Source organism: Oryx dammah, unplaced genomic scaffold, assembly GCF_014754425.2.
Source record: "Oryx dammah isolate SB20612 unplaced genomic scaffold, SCBI_Odam_1.1 HiC_scaffold_17, whole genome shotgun sequence".
Classification (NCBI taxonomy): Eukaryota; Metazoa; Chordata; class Mammalia; order Artiodactyla; family Bovidae; genus Oryx; species Oryx dammah.
The window spans coordinates 59,849,620-59,870,342 of record NW_024070201.1 but is presented as its reverse complement, the minus strand read 5'-3'; the positions used below and the strand labels follow the sequence as shown (position 1 = coordinate 59,870,342).

Sequence of the window (20,723 nt, the reverse complement as noted above, 5' to 3'; positions counted from 1 at the left end):
TTGTGTCCTAAGACATTCAAAATAAAGAATGTCACAGAAATCTTTTATGAGAAATGTAATCCATTATAAAGGATAGTCTACCTCACACCTTTAAAGATTAATTTGCTTCTTTTTTCATTGAAGAATAATTTACATGTTGTTATGGTCTGTCTAGTAATGATGTTTTAGAGAACGCTGACAAATGGGGTGAAAAGAACAATGCAAGTCTTACCTGGGAGGAAAGTGCTGTCACTGACTAATCAGCTCTGTAAATACACAGCCATGTATAGATATAAATTCTTCATCTTCACTTTAAGAGACAAACAAAACAAGCTGACATCTGACATTTTTCACTATCTGCTCAACCATCTATGTCTGTGTTTTCAGAGTACAAAAATTAATTTTAACAGTGATGACCCTTAAGCCATCAAAAAAGACTAAAGTGTTATTTTCACTGTTGGAAAAAAAAACAGAAGCGTTAATCTCCCAATGCTGAATTGTTATGTGCACCATAAAATAACTGAGCATTTACTATGTACCAAGCATTGTTTGTGCTAACACCAAGAACAGAATGAAAAGGCAAAAAGCACACTGAAAGATGAACTCCCCAGGTCGGTAGGTGCCCAATATGCTACAGGACAAAAGCAGAGAAATAGCTCCAGAAGGAATGAAAAGGCGGAGCCAAAATGGAAACAATGCCCAGTTGTGGATGTGTCTGGTAGTGAAAGTAAAGTCCGATGCTATAAAGAGCAACTGCATAGGAACCTGGAGTGTTAGGTCCATGAATCAAGGTAAAATGGAAGTGGTCAAACAGGAGATGGCAAGAGTGAACATCGACATTTTAGGAATCAGTGAACTAAAATGGACTGGAATAAGTGAAATTAATTCAGATGACCACTATATAATCAACTACTGTGGGCAAGCATCCCTTAGAAGAAACAAAGTAGCCCTCATAGTCAACAAAAGAGTGTGAAATGCCGTACCTAGGTGCAATATCAAAACAACAGAATGACCTCTGTTCATTTCCAAGGCAAACAATTCATTATCACAGTAATCCAAGTCTATGCCCCAACCACTAATGCCGAAGAAGCTGAAGTTGAGCAGTTCTACGAAGACCTACGAGACTTTCTAGAACTAACACCAAAAAAAGATGTCCTTTTCATTATAGGGGACTGGAATGCAAAAGTAGGAAGTCAAAAGATATCTGGAGTGAAAGGCAAGTTTGGCCTTGAGTACAAAATGAAACAGGTCAAAGGCTAACAGTTTTGTCAAGAGAATACACTGGTCATAGCAAACACCCTCTTCCAACACCACGAGAGATGACTTTACACATGGACATCACCAGAGGGTCAACACTGAAATCAGACTGATTATATTCTTTGCAGTTGAAGATGGAGAAGCTCTATACAGTCAACAAGACTGGGAGCTGACTGTGATTCAGATCATTAACTCCTTATTGCAAAATTCAGACTTAAATTGAAATAAGTAGGGAAAACTACCAAGCCAGTAAGGTATGACTTAAATCAAATCCCTTATGATTATACAGTGGAAGTGACAAATACATTCAGGGGATTAGATCTGATAGAGTGTCTGAAGAACTATAGAAGGAGGTTCGTGACACTGTACAAGAGGCAGTGATAAAGACCATCCCCAAGAAAAAGAAATGCCAAAAGGCAAAATGGTTGTCTGACAAGGCCTTATAAATAGCTGAGAAAATGAGAAGTGGAAGGCAAGGAGAAAAGCAAAGATATATCCATCTGAATGAAGAGTTCCAGAGAATAGCAAGGATAAGAAAGCCTTCCTAAGTGAACAATGCAAAGAAACAGAGGAAAACAATGGAATGGGAAAAACTAGAGATCTCTTCACGAAAATCAGAGATATTACGGGAACATTCATGCAAAGATGGGCACAATAAAGGACAGAAATGGTATGGACCTAACAGAAGCAGAAGATATAAAGAAGAAGTGGCAAGAATACACAGAAAGTTCAGTTCAGTTCAGTTGCTCAGTCGTGTCCGACTCTTTGCGATCCCATGAATCGCAGCACGCCAGGCCTCCCTGTCCATCACCATCTCCCGGAGTTCACTCAGACTCACGTCCATCGAGTCCGTGATGCCATCCAGCCATCTCATCCTGGGTTGTCCCCTTCTCCTCCTGCCCCCAATCTCTCCCAGCATCAGAGTCTTTTCCAATGAGTCAACTCTTCTCATGAGGTGGCCAAAGTACTGGAGCTTCAGCTTTAGCATCATTCCTTCCAAAGAAATCCGAGGGTTGATCTCCTTCAGAATGGACTGGTTGGATCTCCTTGCAGTCCAAGGGACCCTCAAGAGTCTTCTCCAACACCACAGTTCAAACGCATCAATTCTTCAGCGCTCAGCCTTCTTCACAGTCCAACTCTCACATCCATACACGACCACTGGAAAAACCATAGCCTTGACTAGACAGATCTTAGTCGGCAAAGTAATGTCTCTGCTTTTGAATATACTATCTAGGTTGGTCATAACTTTTCTTCCAAGGAGTAAGCGTCTTTTAATTTCATGGCTTCAGTCACCATCTGCAGTGATTTTGGAGCTCAAAAAAATAAAGTCTGACACTGTTTCTACTGTTTCCCCATCTATTTCCCATGAAGTGATGGGACCAGATGCCATGATCTTTGTTTTCTGAATGTTGGGCTTTAAGCCAACTTTTTCACTCTCCTCTTTCACTTTCATCAAGAGGCTTTTTAGCTCCTCTTCACTTTCTGCCATAAGAGTGGTATCATCTGTTATTGATATTTCTCCCAGCAATCTTGATTCCAGCTTGTGTTTCTTCCAGTCCACAGAAAAACTATACCAAAAAGATCTTCATGACCCAGATAACCACCATGGTGTGATCACTCAGTAGAGCCAGACATCCTGGAGTATGCAGTCGAGCAGGCCTTAGTTAGGAAGCATCACTACGAACAAAGTTAGTGGAGGTGATGGAATTCCAGCTGAACTATTTCAAATCCTAAAAGATGATGCTGTTAATATGCTGTACTCAATATGCCAGCAAATTTGGAAAACCCAGCAGTGGCCTCAGGACTGGAAAAGGTCAGTTTTCATTCCAACCCCAAAGAAGGGCAATGCCAAAGAATGTTCAAACTACTGCATACTTGCCCTCATTTTACATGCTAGCAAAGCAATGCTCAAAATTCTCCAAGCTATGCTTCAGCAGTTCATGAATCAAGAACTTCCAGATGTTCAAGCTGGATTTAGAAAAGGCAGAGGAATCAGAGATCAAATTGCCAACATGTGTTGGATCATAGAAAAAGCAAGAGAGTTCCAGAAAAACATCTACTTCTGTTTTATTGACTACACCTTTGACTTTATGGCCTTTGACTGTATGTATCACAACAAACTGTAGAAAACTCCTAGAGAGATGGGAATACCAGACCACCTGACCTGCCTCCTGAGAAATCTGTATGCAGGTCAAGAAGCAACAGTTAGAACTGGACATGGAACAACAGACTGGTTCCAAATCGGGAAAGGAGTACGTCAAGGCTGTATACTGTCACCCTGTTTATTTAACTTATATGCAGAGTACATCATGAGAAAATGCTGGGCTGGATGAAGCAAAAGCTGGAATCAAGATTGCGGGAGAAACATCAATAACCTCAGATATGCAGATGACACCACCCTTATGGCAGAAAGTGAGGAAGAACCAAGAGCTTCTTGATGAAGGTGAAAGAAGGTGAAAAAGCTGACTTAAAACTCAACATTCAGAAAACTAAGATCATGGCATCCAGTCCCATCATGGCAAATAGATGGGGAAACAATGAAAACAGTGACAGACTTTATTTTCTTAGGCTCCAAAATCACTGCAGATGGTGACTACAGCCATGAAATGAAAAGATCCTTGCTCCTTGGCAGAATAGCTATGACAAACCTAGACAGAATATTAAAAGGCAGAGACATTACTGACAAAGGTCCCCCCTGTCAAAATATGGTTTTTTCAGTAGTGATGTATGGATGTGAGAGTTGGACCCTAAAGAAGGCTGAGTGCCAAAACAGTGATGCTTTTGAACTGTGGTTTTGTAGAAGACTCTTGAGAGTCTTTTGGACTGCAAGGAGATCAAACCATTCAATCTGAATGGAAATCAATCCTAAATATTCATTAAGAGTACTGCTCTGAAGCTGAAGCTCCAATACTTTGGCCATCTGATAAGAGCTGACTCATTAGAAAAGACCCTTATGCTGGGAAAGACTGAAAGCAGGAGGAGAAGGGGACGACAGAGGACGAGATGGTTGGATGGCATCACTGACTCAATGGACGTGAGTTTGAGCATGCTCTGGGAGATGGTGAAGGACAGGAGGGCGTAGCGTGCTGCAGTCCACGGGGTCGCAGAGTCAGACATGACTGAGCAACTGAACAACAACAATCATTATTTTAGATGCTTTATGTTTATTACTGATTTAAATCTTTATAACTACCCTATGAAATAGATATTTAGTTACTAAATGCCTAGAACAGAGTTGGCATATAATTGTTGTTATTTAGTCATTAAGTCCAGTCCAACTCTTTGCAACTCCATGAACTGCAGAATGCCAGGCTCCTCTGTTCTCCACTATCTCCTGGTATTTGCTCATATTCATGCCCATTGAGTCAGTGATGCTATCTGACCACTTCATCCTTTACAGCCCCATTTTTCTTCTGTCTTCAATCTTTCCCAGCATCAGGATCTTTTTCAATGAGTCAGCTTTTTGCATCTAGTGGCTAAAATATTGGAGCTTCAGCTTCTATATCAATCCTTCCTTTTCAAAGTATATATAGTGTGTCATAATTTCCTGTCACCAACCAGACTGTTACTTAATTTCTGAGCCTCATTTTCCAGGGATAATAATGATTTCTTGCTTTACAGAGTTAAATAAATGGACATAAAGTGATTAGAACAGTGTCTGATACATAGTAATGTGTATTAGTTAATGTTATTACTTAATGTTCACCTAAAATGTCATTCTCTTATCATGGAAGAGAACAGTTCATACCAAAGTAATTACTGTTAAATAGCTTGCACCCTGTATGACACCCAGAGGACAGCTAAACAGTTAACCACATTAACATAAATCATTAATGTTCATTAAAAGTTATACTCTTTTGATTTTTACTCACAACACTGCCAGATGTTTTCAGAAAATTTATCATATTGCCTAAATACCTTTTCAATAATTATGATCATTTTGTAGTATAGTCGAAAGACCTATTTAAAGAATTGTTCTTATCTCCCTTCTTTGCTGATTGGTAATTTTCTCCCCTATAGCTCAGGAACCCTTTTCTACTTTCTTTTTCAAGATGCTAAAATGTATTACATAAGAAGCTTAATGGTAATCTACATATATAATCACTTAAAATCAAGAGAATCTCTGAATGCCCATGTAACTGTCAAAGGCATTTTATACTCTTCCAACCTTAAGAACAACAGCAACCTGCACACTTTTGCCTCAAATTACATGGATTTTCTTTAAGATTATGGAACATATTGCAACAGCAGCATATAATTTTCCAACACAATAATTCTTTTGCAGTTGAAAGGCATCCTGTAATATTATCAGCATCAACAGGAAAAGGCCCCCAGTTTTCACTATGACAAAGCTTTTGGGGGGAAGCTTTTTCCTCAGTAAACAGCAATTTTCACATGCATAACTGTAAAACACACGGGATAACATAACTAATCAGTCTTGACCCTAGACCATTACAAAGCAATGAATTATCATTTAACTTACGTTAAAAAAAAAAAAACTAGAAAAACAGTTTAAAAATTGATTCGTAAGGAAAAAAGAAGAGCAATTTACTTTTATTAATACTTAAGTCCCTACTGGCTTCCCAGGTAGCCAATGGTTAAGAATCCACGTGTCAATGCAGGAGACACAAGAGAAGTGAGTTCGAGCCCTGGGTTGGTAAGATCCCCTGCAGAAGGAAATGGTAACCCACTCCAGTATTCTTCCCTGGAAAATTCCATACAGTGCATGGGGTCACAAAGAGTCGGACACAACTGAGCTACTGAGCACACACAAAGTCCCTATTAATAAAACACTGCTGGAGGACTTCCCTGGTGGTTTAATGGTTAAGAATCTGCCTTCCAATGCAGGGGATGTGGGTTCAATCCCTGGTCAGGGAACTAAGATCCCACATGACACCAGGCAACTAAGTCTGTGTACCACAATGAAGACCTAGCACAGCTCCGTCCCCACCACCAAAAAAAAGAAAAAAAAAAAATGCTGCTGGGAAATGTTGATTCAATTACCTTTATTTTTACATAGTAATTTATTAGGCCACAGACTTAATGATATATGAAATAAATGTCTTTCAAGCTAATTCTGTGCTTTATATGTCTCTTTAATGCATTCTAAAAGATTGCAATTAGTTAAAAAGAATTTTTCTGAATCAGGACCTTGAGTAAGTACTACGTTTACAAAAACTAAAATAAGGAAACAGTATTTACTAAATCAACATGTATTGTAAACTTAGCAGCCTGCGATTTAGCAATATTTTATCCCAACAACTAATTATGTAGGAGGTGTTAAGTTCAAAGTCTTCTGAACTTGGAAAAGTGCATGTAATAAATGCGCCTTTTTACAAAATTAGATACAGAATAGTATTTGTCAAATGTAATTTTATTCTCCAACTGTTCAGTGACATTGCTGAAAAACAGACTTAAGAAAATACATGGTAATTCAAATTAGAAAGCAAGATTATGAACTTTAAAAGTGTTTTTGAAAAAAAACTGATAAGCATGGTAAGTAGTATGGTTTTCCCTTATAATTTTCTCCTTCTCAACTCTACTGGAAATTCTAAACTTAGACAAAGAGAATAAGAAAAATAAGTTTTATCTCCATACACCATACATAATCTAGATCCTTTCAAAATTAAAACAGAGAATAGTAATTATGTCTGACCTCTGTACTACTTCATTAACTGTACATGAATAAGCCTTCCACTGAAATCCACAAAACTGAAAATTATGCCTCTGAACAACTGTAAACCCTTTTGGATGGCAATTATGAGAAGTCTGATACAAAGGGAGTGTCTTGAGGGGCAGAGGATATGTGATCAAGCCTAGATTTTACACCTTATTCATTGTGTGTTTCAGGCAAATCACTTGACTATAAATAAGAATTGGTTTGCTCAGCTGCAAATATAAAGATAGTATTACCTACCTTATGGGACTGCTGAGAGGATAACACCAGTTAAGATTTAAAAGCATTTATAAAGTGTGAAGTATAAATTAGTATAAAACAGTACATGAAAGAAAAAGGGGGGGAGGGGGGAAAAAGTATTAGTCGTGCAGTCATGTCTGACTTTGCAACCCATGGATTATAGCCCACCAGGTTCTTCTGTCCATGGAATTCTCCAGGCAAGAATACTGGAGTGGGTGGACACTCTCTTCTCCAAGGGATCTTCCCAACCCAGGAATCAAACCCAGGTCTCCTGCATCACAGGCAGAGTCTTTACCATCTGAGCCAATGAGTAAGAGTTCATTGGGTGAGGCACAAGAAGGGGCACAGTGGACTAGGGAGAGAGAGCAGTGGCAGGAACAAGGCCTCACTGTAGCAGGTTTAAGAGAGATAATAGGAAGGGAGAAATTGGAGAAAGGAAGCAGAGGCAAATTTTTGAAACAGTTTTTGCTGCAAAGAACAAAAGACTTGGGGCAAGAGATGGCAGAAATGCATTCGGAGAAAGGGTATTTTCAAAGATGGAAGAAATAATGGCATATTATAATGCAGAAAGGCATAATGCAGGAGAATAAGCCAGATTCTAGAAATTCAACCATTTCTTTAAACAGGAAGTTGAGTGGTAAAGAATCCGCTTGCCAGTGCAGGAGACACAGGTTTGATCCCTGGTCTGGGAGGGCCCACAAGCTGCAGAGCAACAAATTACTGAATAATATAATTAAAATAATAATTAAAATAATTACTGAAGCCGCCCCTAGAGCCTGTGCTCAGCAACAAGAGAAGATACTGCAATGAGAAGCACGTGCATCGCAAGCAGAGAGTAGCCCCCACTTGCTGCAACTAGAGAAAAGCCCAAGCAACAACAAAGACCTAGCACGGTCAATAAATAAATAAATAAATTTAATTTAATTAAAATAGAGAGCTGATGACTCGAAACTCAAAGAAACGCAACAAACCAAAATCCAAATGAAAAGACCCTAGAAGAGAGAAAAAAAAAAGCCATCACTGTTTTGACCTTTGGCAGCAGAAGCAGGAAATCAATACTGACACAGATAAGAAGAAAATGAACTTTAATTTTAAAGACCAGACACAGACTGGCACAACAATCCTTGGTACCCCAGATATAACAGAGTCTGCACCCATTCACTAACTCCACCCTACAGGCCTTTGCCAAGAGTCACCTGCAAGGCACAGGCACAAGTGGCTTACTCAAGTCAGAAGGCAGGATTGAAGCAGTAGAGAATGCCTGGAAGGAATCTAGATTTCACAGTGAGTACCAGGCAGCAGTCATCCACAACTCAGGAAAGGAACAGCAAGACTGAGACAGACCATTCCTAATACGAAATTCAAGGACAGGGCAGGAGAGCTGAGACAAATCCTAGTAGGATTCAGATCCCAAATTCTGCTACAGGGGCAGTTCTGATCCTGCTCAAACCACCTGAAGCCCAAGGTGAAATAAAACACGAAAGCAATAGCAAACAAAAAAACTCAGCTCAATTCCAGACTAGAGTGACTCAGATCACTACACATGGCACCTTACAAAGAAGGCACATGCCCGCCCCTGAGAATACATTCCTTAGTTCGATCTCTACTTTTCATTTACAAACAATTTTGGCATTCAAAAAAAATTATAAGACATGCAAAGAAGCAACAAAATTTGCTCCATCATGAAAGAAAGGATACAGAACTGAAATAGAAGGGAAGGGGGCAGGGCATAACCTTTGAAAGAAGGACATAGCTCTTGAGGATACCACAAAAATTGGTTAGAACCAATTAGGCCCCAGACGGAAAAGATTTGACTTCCAATAGACCCTGAGCCTCATTGCATATTTATTATAATACATTAGCAAACTATATGACATACCCACCTGTGCCATGACAGTTCCAAGGCCAAGCATAAAAAGCCAAAAAAGTAGGTGGTGGCCCAATTCCTGAATACCAGCCCTTACTCAAAATAGTTGGACTAATCCTCCCACTTACTAGCCTATGAAATTACTCAGTCCATAAAAACTCACCATACCACATTTCTGGGTTGCTCTCATCTTTTGAGATGGACCACATTCTGTCTTACGGAATGTGTATCTCCCAGGGCCTCTTGCCAGCTGAGATGGACCACACTCTGTCTATGGAGTGTGTATCTCCCTCAATAAATCTACCTCTTACCTATCACTTTGCCTATCGCTGAATTCCTTCTGTACTGAGACATAAAGAACCTGAGCTTCATTAAGTCCTGAGACCTGGTGTGCAATTTCAATTAAAAGACAGTGGATTTAAGGCCTAGTTCATGGGTTCAAGTCCCATCTGAGTTGTGCAATTTCAGAACCAGACTCAGAGATAGATGTTAGACCCAGATGTTAGAATTGTCAGACAGGGACTTTAAAAAGACTGTATTTACAGGAACTACTGGAAGTGGCACACAACACTAGAAAGGAAAAGATGAAAGCTATATAAAAAAAGAGCCAGATAAACGCTAGATACAAAAATTAGATAATAAAGAGAAATAATTTTTGTAATGAATTTATTAGGAGATGGACAAAGCAGAAGGGAAAATAAAACCAGTGAACTTGAAGACAGGTTCACAGAAATTATGCAAACTGAAATAAAAATTGGGGGAAAAAAAACCTACTGGAAAAAAGAATAGAGCAACCAATACCTGCAGTACAATCTTATATGCAAAATCCCAAATAGAGAAGAAAGAATGAAGCAGGGAATAAAAAAAAAGTGAAGACATAATGGCTGAAAACATTCCAAAACAAACTAAAGAAAGATATCAACCAAAAATCCAAGAAGCTCAGTTAACCCTACATAGGATAAACGCAAAGTAATCACGTTTTAGGCAAATGCCAGAGAAACCACTAAAATCACAAGATAAAGAAAAAATTTTTAAAGCAACCAAAGGGAAAGCGCAGAGGATGGTCCCGGAAGCCATTACTTCAACCAGCGGCGACTCTGTCTCCTGAGGCAGCGGCGGGTTATGATATGGCCTGGGCATCTTCACACGTGCCGAGTTACCTTCACCCGCCACCTGGGCCCTGGCCAATTCGTGCTTCCTGTGCTCCTTCGCTTAGCCAGCTACTCACTAACCCTGACAAGCATTTCTGGGCAAAGTTTACAGTTACTGCTTTTTTTTTTTCCTTATTTCAACTAAAACTGAAACAGACTGTTTTCCCCAGTGGTTTCTGTAGCGGCGCTGAGCCAGAACACCCCAGCGACTTTCTCTCGGTTGGCGAGGGGGAAGCTGGTAGTAATCAGCCCATTATCCACACAAGGAAACTGAGGCCTGTGGAGAGGCGGCCACAGACAGGTGAGGACTCCGAGCCCCACTGGCTCCAGCACCAAGCAGGTCCCGGATCCCTGCAGCCTCCACCTTTGGGGTTGTACTAGAAAAGTCCCTGCGCCACCTGGCGGGACTTCCGGCTCTGAAATGGGTGGTGAGATCCACCTCCTTTCCCCAACACAGGGAGCACCTAGAGCTGCTTCCCAAATAGGCCTGTTCCTTTCACAGCTGTTAGATCCCATCAAAAAGAGATACCCCACGTCCAAGGGCAAAGGAGAAGCCCCAGTAAGGCAACAGGAGGGGTGAAGTCACATTTAGAATCAAACCCCATACCTGCCAGAGATGCTCAGAGGGCTCAAACGAACCTTGTGCGCACCAGGACCCAGAGACCCCACAGGGACTGAGCCAGAACTGTGTGTGAGTGTCTCCCGCAGAGGTACAGGGCAGCAGTGCCCTGCTGCAGGGGCAGGGGCTCTGGGTGCAGCAGACCTGGGGATGGCATAAGCCCTCTTGGAGGAGGTCGCCAGTAACCCCTCCATACAGCCACCAGAACTTACACAGGACTGGGGAAACAGACTCTTGGAGGGTAAAAACAAAACCTGGTGTGCACCAGTACCCAGGAGAAAGTGACCCCACAAGAGACTGACCCAGACTTGCCTGTGAGTGTCCAGGAGTCTCTGGCGGAGGCGTGGGTTGGCGCTGGCCTGACGTAGGGTTGAGGGCACTAAGTGCAGCAGTGTGAGCATGGGACCTTTCCAAGGAGGTCACAATTATGACAGCAGCTGGGCTTTGCTGGAGCAGCCATGAAGAGATACCCTACGTCCAAGGTAAGAGAAACCCAAGTAAGACAGTAGGTGTTGTGAAAGGGAATCAGAGGGCAGACACACTGAAACCGTAATCACAGAAAACTTGCCAATCTGACCAAACAGACCACAGCCTTGTCTAATTCAATGAAACTAAGCCATGCCCATGGGGCCACCCAAGACGGGCGGGTCATGGTGGAGAGGTCTGAACAGAATGTGGTCCACTGGAGAAGGGAATGGCAAACCACTTTAGTATTCTTGCCTTGAGAACCCCATGAACAGTACGAAAAGGCGAAATGACAGGATACTGAAAGGGGAACTCTCTGGGTCGGTAGGTGCCCAATATGCCACTGGAGATCAGTGGAGAAATAACTCCAGAAAGAATGAAGGGATAGCGTCAAAGCAAAAACAATACCCAGTTGTGGACGTGACTGGTGATAGAAGCAAGGTCCGATGCAGTAAAGAGCAATATTGCATAGGGACCTGGAATGTCAGGTCCATGAATCGAGGCAAATTGGAAGTGGTCAAACAGGAGATGGCAAGAGTAAACATCAACATTCTAGGAATCAGCAAACTAAAAAGGACTGGAATGGGTAAATTTAACTCAGATAACCATTATATCTACTACTGTGGACAGGAATCCCTTAGAGGAAATGGAGTAGCCATCATGGTCAACAAGAGAGTCTGAAATGCAGTACTTGGATGCAATCTCAAAAACGACAGAATGATCTCTGTTTGTTTCCAAGGCAAACCATTCAATATCATGGTAATCCAGCCTATGCACCAACCAGTAATGCTGAAGAAGCTGAAGTTGAAAGGTTCTATGAAGACCTACAAGACCATTTAGAACTAACACCCAAAAATAATGTGCTTTTCATTATAGGGGACTGGAATGCAAAAGTAGGAAGTCAAGAAACACCTGGAGTAACAGGCAAATTTGGCCTTGGAGTACAGAATGAAGCAGGGCAAAGGATCATAGAGTTTTGCCAAGAGAACGCACTGCTCATAACAAACACTCTCTTCCAACAACACAAGAGAAGACTCTACACATGGACATCACCAGATGGTCAACACCAAAATCAGATTGATTATATTCTTTGCAGCCAAAGATGGAGAAGCTCTCTATACAGTCAGCAAAAATAAGACCGGGAGCTGACTGTGGCTCAGATCATGAACTCCTTATTGGCAAATTCAGACTCAAATTGAAGAAAGTGGGGAAAACCACTATACCATTCTGGTATGACCTAAATCAAATCCCTTATGATTATACAGTAGAAGTGATAAATAGATTTAACGGCCTAGATCTGATAGATAGAGTGCCTGATGAACTATGGACGGAGATTCGTGACATTGTGCAGGAGACAGGGATCAAGACCATCCCCATGGAAAAGAAATGCAAAAAACCAAAATGGCTGTCTGGGGAGTCCTTACAAATAGCTGTGAAAAGAAGAGAAGTGAAAAGCAAAGGAGAAAAGGAAAGATATAAGCATCTGAATGCAGAGTTCCAAAGAATAACAAGAAGAGATAAGAAAGCCTTCCTCAGCGATCAATGCAAAGAAATAGAGGAAAAGAACAGAATGGGAAAGACTAGAGATCTCGTCAAGAAAATTAGAGATACCAAGGGACCATCATTTCATGCAAATATGGGCTCGATAAAGGACAGAAATTGTATGGACCTAACAGAAGCAGAAGATATTAAGAAAAGGTGGCAAGAATACACAGAAGAACTGTACAAAAAAGATCTTCACGACCAAGGTAATCATGATGGTATGATCACTAACCTGGAGAAGGCAACGGCACTCCCACTCTAGTATTCTCGCCTGGAGAATCCCATGGACGGAGGAGCCTGGTAGGCTGCAGTCCATGGGGTTGCTAAGAGTCGGACACGACTGAGAGACTTCACTTTCACTTTTCACTTTCATGCATTAGAAAAGGCAATGGCAACCCACTTCAGTATTCTTGCCTGGAGAATCCCAGGGACGGGGGAGCCTGGTGGCCTGCCATCCATGGGGTCACACGGAGTTGGACACGACTGAAGTGACTTAGCAGCAGCAGCAGCAGTGATCACTCACCTAGAGCCAGACATCCTGGAATGCAAAGTCAAGTGGGCCTTAGGAAGCATCACCACAAACAAAGCTAGTCAAGGTGATGGAATTCCAACTGAGCTATTTCAAATCCTAAAAGATGATGCTGTGAAAGTGCTGCACTCAATATGCCAGCAAATTTGGAAAACTCAGCAGTTGCCACAGGACTGGAAAAGGTCAGTTTTCATTCCAATCCCAAAGGGCAATGCCAAAGAATGTTCGAACTACCACACAATTGCATTCATCTCATACACTAGTGAAAAAATGCTCAAAATTCTCCAAGCCAGGCTTCAACACTACATGAACCATGAACTTCAAGATGGTCAAGCTGGATTTAGGAAAGGCGGAGGAACCAGAGATCATATTGCCAACATCTGTTGGATCATCAAAAAAGCAAGAGAGTTCCAGAAAAACATCTACTTCTGCTTTATTGACCACACCAAAGCCTCTGACTGTGTGGATCACACAAAACTTTGGAAAATTCTTAAAGAGATGGGACTACCAGACCACCTGACCTGCCTCCTGAGAAATCTGTATGCAGGTCAAGAAGCAACAGTTAGAACCGGAAACAGAACAACAGATTGGTTCCAAATTGGGAAAGGAGTATGTCAAGGCTGCATATTGTCATCCTGCTTATTTAACTTATATACTGAGCATATTTTGAGAAATGCTGGGCTGTATGAAATACAAGCTAGAAACAAGATTCCTGGGAGAAATATCAATAACCTCAGATATGTAGATGACACAACCCTTATGGCAGAAAACGAAGAAAAACTGAAGAGCCTCTTTATGAAAGAGAAAAAGGAGAGTGAAAAAGTTGGCTTAAAACTCAACATTCAGGAAACAAAGATCATGGCATCCAGTCTCATCATTTCATGGCAAATAGATGAGGAAACAATGGAAACAGTGAGCGACTTTATCTTTTGGGGCTCCAAAATCACTGCAGATGGTGACCGCAGCCATGAAATTAAAAGACGCTTGTTCCTTGGAAGAAAAATGACGACCAACCTAGACAGCATATTAAAAAGCAGAGACATTACTTTGCCAACAAAGGTCCGTCTAGTCAAGGCTATGGTTTTTCCATTAGTCATGTATAGATGTGAGAATTGGAGTATAAAGAAAGTTGAGCACCGAAGAATTGATGCTTTTGAACTGTGGTGTTGGAGAAGACAATTGAGAGTCTTTTGGACTGCAAAGAAATCCAACCAGTCCATCCTAAAGGTAATCAGTCCTTACTATTCATTGGAAGGACTGATGTTGAAGCTGAAACTCCAATACTTTGGCCACCTGATGCAAAGTACTGACTCATTGGAAAAGCCCCTGATGCTGGGAAAGATTGAAGGTGGGAGAAGGGGACGGCAGAGGATGAGGTGGTTGGACAGCATCACTGACTCAATGGACATGCGTTTGGGTAAGCTCCAGGAGTTGCTGATGGACACAGAAGCCTGGCATGCTGCAGTCCATGGTGTCGCAAAGAATCGGACATTGACTGAGTGACTGAACTGAACTGAACTGAAGGATAAGAAAGGTGTGTGGCTACAGAAATATCAAAGTACACTTCAGGAAGAATACTGTCAGAAATACAGAGGGGAAATTCACAACGATCAAAGGTTCAAATTCATAAAGACATAATCTTAATGCACACACACACACACACATATATGCACCCAATGAAAATGATCCCAAATAAATAAAACAAAATTCACAAAACTATAGAGGAAAACACAAATCCACAATCACAGTTGAAGACGTTATGTCCTTCTCTCAGAAACTGATAAAAATAGTCCAAAAAAAAATCAATAAGGATATAAAGTATTTGAATACTATCAACTTGATCTATCAGACATTTATAGAACACTACATTCAATAAAAGCCAAATACATATTTTTCAAGCGCATGGGAATATTCACTATGATAGATCATATGCTAGGCCATAAAAATTTTTTAATTAATATAAAGGAATGAAATCATACCAAATGTATTTTCTAATCACAACAAAATTAAATTAGAAGTCAATAACAGAAAGTTCTGAATATTTTCCAATGTGTAGAAATTAAACAATGTACTTCCTAGTAGCCCATAGGTCAAAGAAAACTATTACAGGAGAAACTTTTACATAATTTGTGTATACACATATCAACATTTGTAAAATGCAGTTAAAGCAGTTTTCCTAGTTTAGAGCGAAATGTATAGCTTTAAGTGACTATGTTAAGAAAGTAAGAAGACAGGTGTACATTCAATAATGAATGGTTCTACATTAATGAACCAGGAAAATAAAAGCAAATAAGTAGAAGAAAGGATATTATAAAATTAAAAACAGAAATCAAGTGAAGAGAAATGAACAAACAATATAAAAATGTCAACAAAGTAAGTTTCTTCTTGGCAAACAAGATTAAAGAAATAGAAAAAACTCTAGCAAGCCTCATTACGAAAAAATAAATAGAAAACACAAATTATCAATATAAAGAATCAAAGGGAAAACATAACTACATAATCTATAGCAATAAAGGACTAATAAGGCAACAGTATGAACATTTTGGAGTGGGTTGCCATTTCCTTCTCCAGGAGATCTTCCTGACCCAGGGATCAAACCTGGGTCTCCCACATTGCAGGAAGACTCTTGACCCTCTGAGCCACCAGGGAAGCCTTGAAGTATGTTAGACTTCTTAAATCAAATGGACAAATTCTTGAAAAAGTATAATTCACCTATGTTGACAAAACAGAAAATAGAAAGAAACTCTCAGCAGCCGTATAGCCTCTAAAAATAAACACATAACTGTAAAACTTCCCACAAAGAAAAGTTCAGGCCCAGTTTAATTCCCTAGTAAATTATATTAAACATTTAAATAATTAACAATAGCAATCTTACACAAACTTTTTCAGAAAAGAGAGAAAATGCAGTTATTTCCCAATTATTTTTGGAGCTGGAATAACCATACTAAATTTAAACACTGAGCCTTCCGTAGTGGCTCAGACGGTACGTGCAAGCAATCTAAATTAACCAAAATAAAATTTAAAAGTAGAATAAGATTATTTAACTTTAGGTGACTTTAAAACTGATTGTGAACCTATAGTAATCCACACAAAAGTATTAGTAAAAGGATAAACAAATATATTAAACAGAATATAGTCCAAAAATAGATCCATCTTGCAAAGACAATCCAATGGAGAGGATTTTGTTCAACAAATGATGAACACTGGATATCCTTACTGAGTGAAAACCAAAAACATGACTTCCTATATCACAGGATACACAATTCCCGGGCAGCACAATAGGAAAGAATCCATCTGCCAATGTAGGAGATGCAAGAGATGCGGGTTTGATCTCTGGGTCGGAAAGATCCCCTAGAATAGGAAATGGCAACCCACTCCAGTATTCCTGCCTGGAAATTCCATGGCCAGAGGAGCCTGGCAGGCTCCAGTTCATGGGGTCGCAGAGAGTCAGACACGACTGAGCACGCATGCAAACAAAGGTAAAAGCAAACTACATATCTTCTAGAAAAAAACATAGGAGATTATTTTCATGATCTTCCTAGAGAAGATATAGACAGCACTAATCGTAAAACAAAAATCTGATAAATTACAGTTCACCAAAACAAAAAACTTCTCCTCGAAAAATACCATTAGGAAAATGAGCTGGCAAGCCACAGACTAGGAGAAAATACATACACTTATATATATACAAGATCAAGGAAATATGTAATTTTTTCAAAAGAGACTTCACAAAAAAAATTATACAAATGGCTAAAACCACATTAAAAATGAGCTTAACACCATCAGCCATGAGAAAAATACAAAACCACAGTTAGATATCACCATGAACACAGGAGAATGTGCAGTGCAGTGGATCTCAATGAGATAGGGAGGTTTGCAATTTTTACAACCAGGAGACATTTTTAGTTGTTACTGGCATCTAGAATGCTGTGAACCATCCTACAATGCACAGGATAACCCCACAGAACAATTATCCTGCCCAAAATGTCAATGGTGGCAAAACTGAAAAACTCCTGAGAGATTAATTTAAAGAGACTAATAGCATCAAATGACAGGGAAGATGCAGAGCAACTGGAACTCTTGGATATGTTACCAGAGGGGACGCAAAACGGTTCATTCACTTTGTTTGACGTTTGACAGATATTACTGTACTAAGTGCAAATAACTTCTTGTCAAATTAAATGCCAAATGGCTTACAAGCTGTGCATGATCTAAAGCCAGTGTACTTCTCCAGCCTCATATCTCTGTTAGCTGAGGCACAAGAATGATACAGTACTAAAAAATTTTTCCAAAAAGTCTACTTGATTTTACTGACAGAAATCTTAAAAGTCCTGAGACAAAAGAAACCTTAACATCATTTAGCTCAACTTATTACCTAGAGCAGGGATAATAATACATTCTTGACAGTGAAACATCTACTGTCTCACACTGTTACGGCAAAACCTCACAGATCTAATAAAAACTTGAGGAACAACCCATGTTATAAAAGTAATGATCCTCTACTCTTTTTGTAAACTGAGTTAACTGGAGATTATTTACTGATTTCCTTAAGAAACCTCACAATATAAGATGAAAAAATTAATAGGTAGTTTAGAAAGATACTATCTCTTCATAAAAACCACAACCCATTTCATAAAGGAATGAAATCAGTGGAAAACAAGTCTTTAACTGGCCTAAATCAGTACTATTCAATAAAGATATGATGTAAACTATAAATGCAAGCCATATATGTAATGTTTACAAAGAAGATGGATGAAGTCAATTTTGATAATACATTTAGGGTACATGCGACCCCATGAACTGTAGCCTGCCAGGCTCATCTGTCCACGGAATTCTCGAGGCAAGAATACTGGAGTGGACTGCCATTCCCTTCTCCAGGGGATCTTCCCAACCCAGGGATCAAATCTAGGTGTCCTGCCTTGCAGGATGATTCTTTACCATCTGAGCCACCAGGGAAGCCCAGCAATTCTGACAGTATATTTACTGTATATGTATAAAATATGTAAAACAACCAATCTATCCAAAACATTGTCACTTCAATATTTAATAAACATAAAAATTTTAGATTATTTTATATTCTTTTTCTGTACTAAGCCTTCAAAACCCAATGTCTGTTTTATACTTATAGAACACATCATTTTCAACTAGCCAAGTTTCAGGTGCACAACAGCCACATGTAGCTAGTGTTGACGGAGAAGGCAATGGCACCCCACTCCAGCACTCTCACCTGGAAAATCCCATGGACGGAGAAGCCTGGTAGGCTGCAGTCCATGGGGTCACTAAGAGTCGGACACAACTGAGCGACTTCACTTTCACTTTTTACTTTCATGCATTGGAGAAGGAAATGGCAACCCACTCCAGTGTTCTTGCCTGGAGAATCCCAGGGATGGGTGGCACACAGTCGGACACAACTAAAGTGACTTAGCAGCAGCAGCAGCAGCCAGTGTTGACTGGATGCTAATGTCGCTTATTACATGACACACTTCAAGGAAATTCACATGGATTATTTCATTTAATACTCCTTGAGGTCACTCAGTGGTGAAGAATCTGTCTGCCAATGCAGGAGACACAGGTTTGATCCCTGGGTGGGGAAGATCCCCTGGAGAAGGAAATGGCAACCCACTCCAGTATTTCTTGCCTGGAAAATTCCATGGACAGGGGAGCCTGGCGAGCTACAGTCTGTGCTCACAAAGAATGGAACATGACTTTAGCCAACACAAGGAACATATAGGGGAAAATAATTTGCCCACATTCCCAAGGTTAGTTAGTGGTAGAATCAGGATTTTAAACCAACCAGCATGACTCAAATATGTTCCAAATCACTATGCAATCCCATCTCCAATCAACTTCTATTACAATAGTACCGAAACTGTCAATTAACCAAATTAATACTTTTGATTCCGTTTTGATATCATATATTCATTGTACAGAAACCTGTATTTCTGCTCACATAAAACCCGATGTTCCCCCTCCAATACAGAATCGAAAACAAAAGACTTACCATTAAAATGAGTTTTTGATACTTTTGTTTTAAGTCTGACACACTTGCAGATGGGTCTGCTCCCAGAATGCTGTACCAATCCTTTTTTGGTATCTGCTCAAATGCCATCATACCTTGAACAAGAAGTGGTCCTTTTCTGATCAGCTGAATAGAAATATTGACGACAATTCATTAGTTTGCGTGTACCTGGGAAATAACTAGGTACAGCTTCCCTAAGTTCTGTAATATTAAGACATCATAATAATGCAAGCCTGAAGAAGCAAATATTTTCATTTGAAACGCCCCAAGAATTTCACGTTTAAGTATACAGACAAATGTGGAAAAATGTGTTAGATGTTTCATGATATACGCTTATATATTAAAGTAACGAATATACAACAGCGTAAGAAAAAAAAAAGAATTCGATAATAAACCCGAGCGGTGGATGGCCGTCTAAGAAAGGTGTTTCTGCTAGTCTCTTGGTAAAACCGACACACAGTAGGTACTCACTAAACATACCAGAGTTTAATAAGTGTTTATAAAATGAGTAAATATTCTTTAAAAGCAAAACGAGGAATTAAAATCAATTTGGGAGTATTCCTCTTAATGTCTCCAGTTCACTTCTTGTCTTTAGGTTATCTTCAAAGAATAACACGCCAAATAGCCAGTCAGCACTGGCAGGTGGAGAGCAACAGTCCCTCAGTTATTGGACAGGCGCTCAGATCTCGCAAAGAGCTCCTGAAACTCTTCAAGGGAAGACGTGACAGCCCTTCCGAACCGAAGAGAACCCGCCAGGAGCCCCAGAACCAGGCAACTTCTTCCCATAGCCGCGAACTCAACAAGACATCCGGGGCTTCCTCAAAATTGGGACTCGGCAATCCACTGCACTCACAGTGCCCTGTGTCGCCCAGCCACAGACTTCGTACCCTCTCCTGGATCCACTCGATCGCAAACTTACCGACAGTAAAGCCACTTGGAGCCCACTCCTCGCCTGCAGTCTGCCAAACCTCGGAACCGGCTTCTGCTTCCGCCGGAAGTCACTGACCTAACGCGGTCAAGTTTCCAGCCGAGCCACAATGGCTGAGGCACCGATCGGAAGCGCCGCTCCGCCCTCCTGACGCGGTCGCTATGGTAACCCATTCGCCTCTGCCTCAGGAGTTTACCAGCAGCAAGTGCGGGCGCGGTAGGAAAAGGTTTCCTTCGCCTTGTTCTAACTCGCTCTTGTCCTGGCTCCCAAACTGTCGTTTCTCTCCTCTTCCTCAGCGAGTACCCCCAGCACTCCCCTCCAAGCTTCCTCCGCCTTCCCCAAAACTTCCTCCACATAACCTACCCACTGCCCCTCCCTGTCCTTTCCCGCTTGACGACTGCAGTACTATGACGGGGGATGACGGGAGCGGGCTACGGTGGGGGTACAGTT

General features: G+C 40.7%; 1 protein-coding gene across 3 annotated transcripts in view; it reads right to left on the bottom strand.

Annotated features, from left to right (window-relative positions):
- DNAJC24 (DnaJ heat shock protein family (Hsp40) member C24) overlaps positions 1-20,358 on the bottom strand; it is a 78,230-nt gene extending 57,872 nt beyond the window's left edge. For 2 of the 3 annotated variants that reach the window (XM_040258937.1, XM_040258939.1), the window contains exons 1-2: positions 20,265-20,358; positions 19,328-19,440 (exon numbers count right to left, since the gene is read on the bottom strand). In XM_040258937.1, coding sequence (XP_040114871.1) covers positions 19,328-19,438 — 111 coding nt within the window. In that variant the 5' untranslated portion in view covers positions 19,439-19,440; positions 20,265-20,358. Of the gene's footprint in view, positions 1-19,327; positions 19,472-20,264 lie in introns of all 3 variants that reach the window. The other variant, XM_040258938.1, reaches the window with a different exon arrangement.
- Positions 20,359-20,723: the final 365 nt, after the last annotated feature.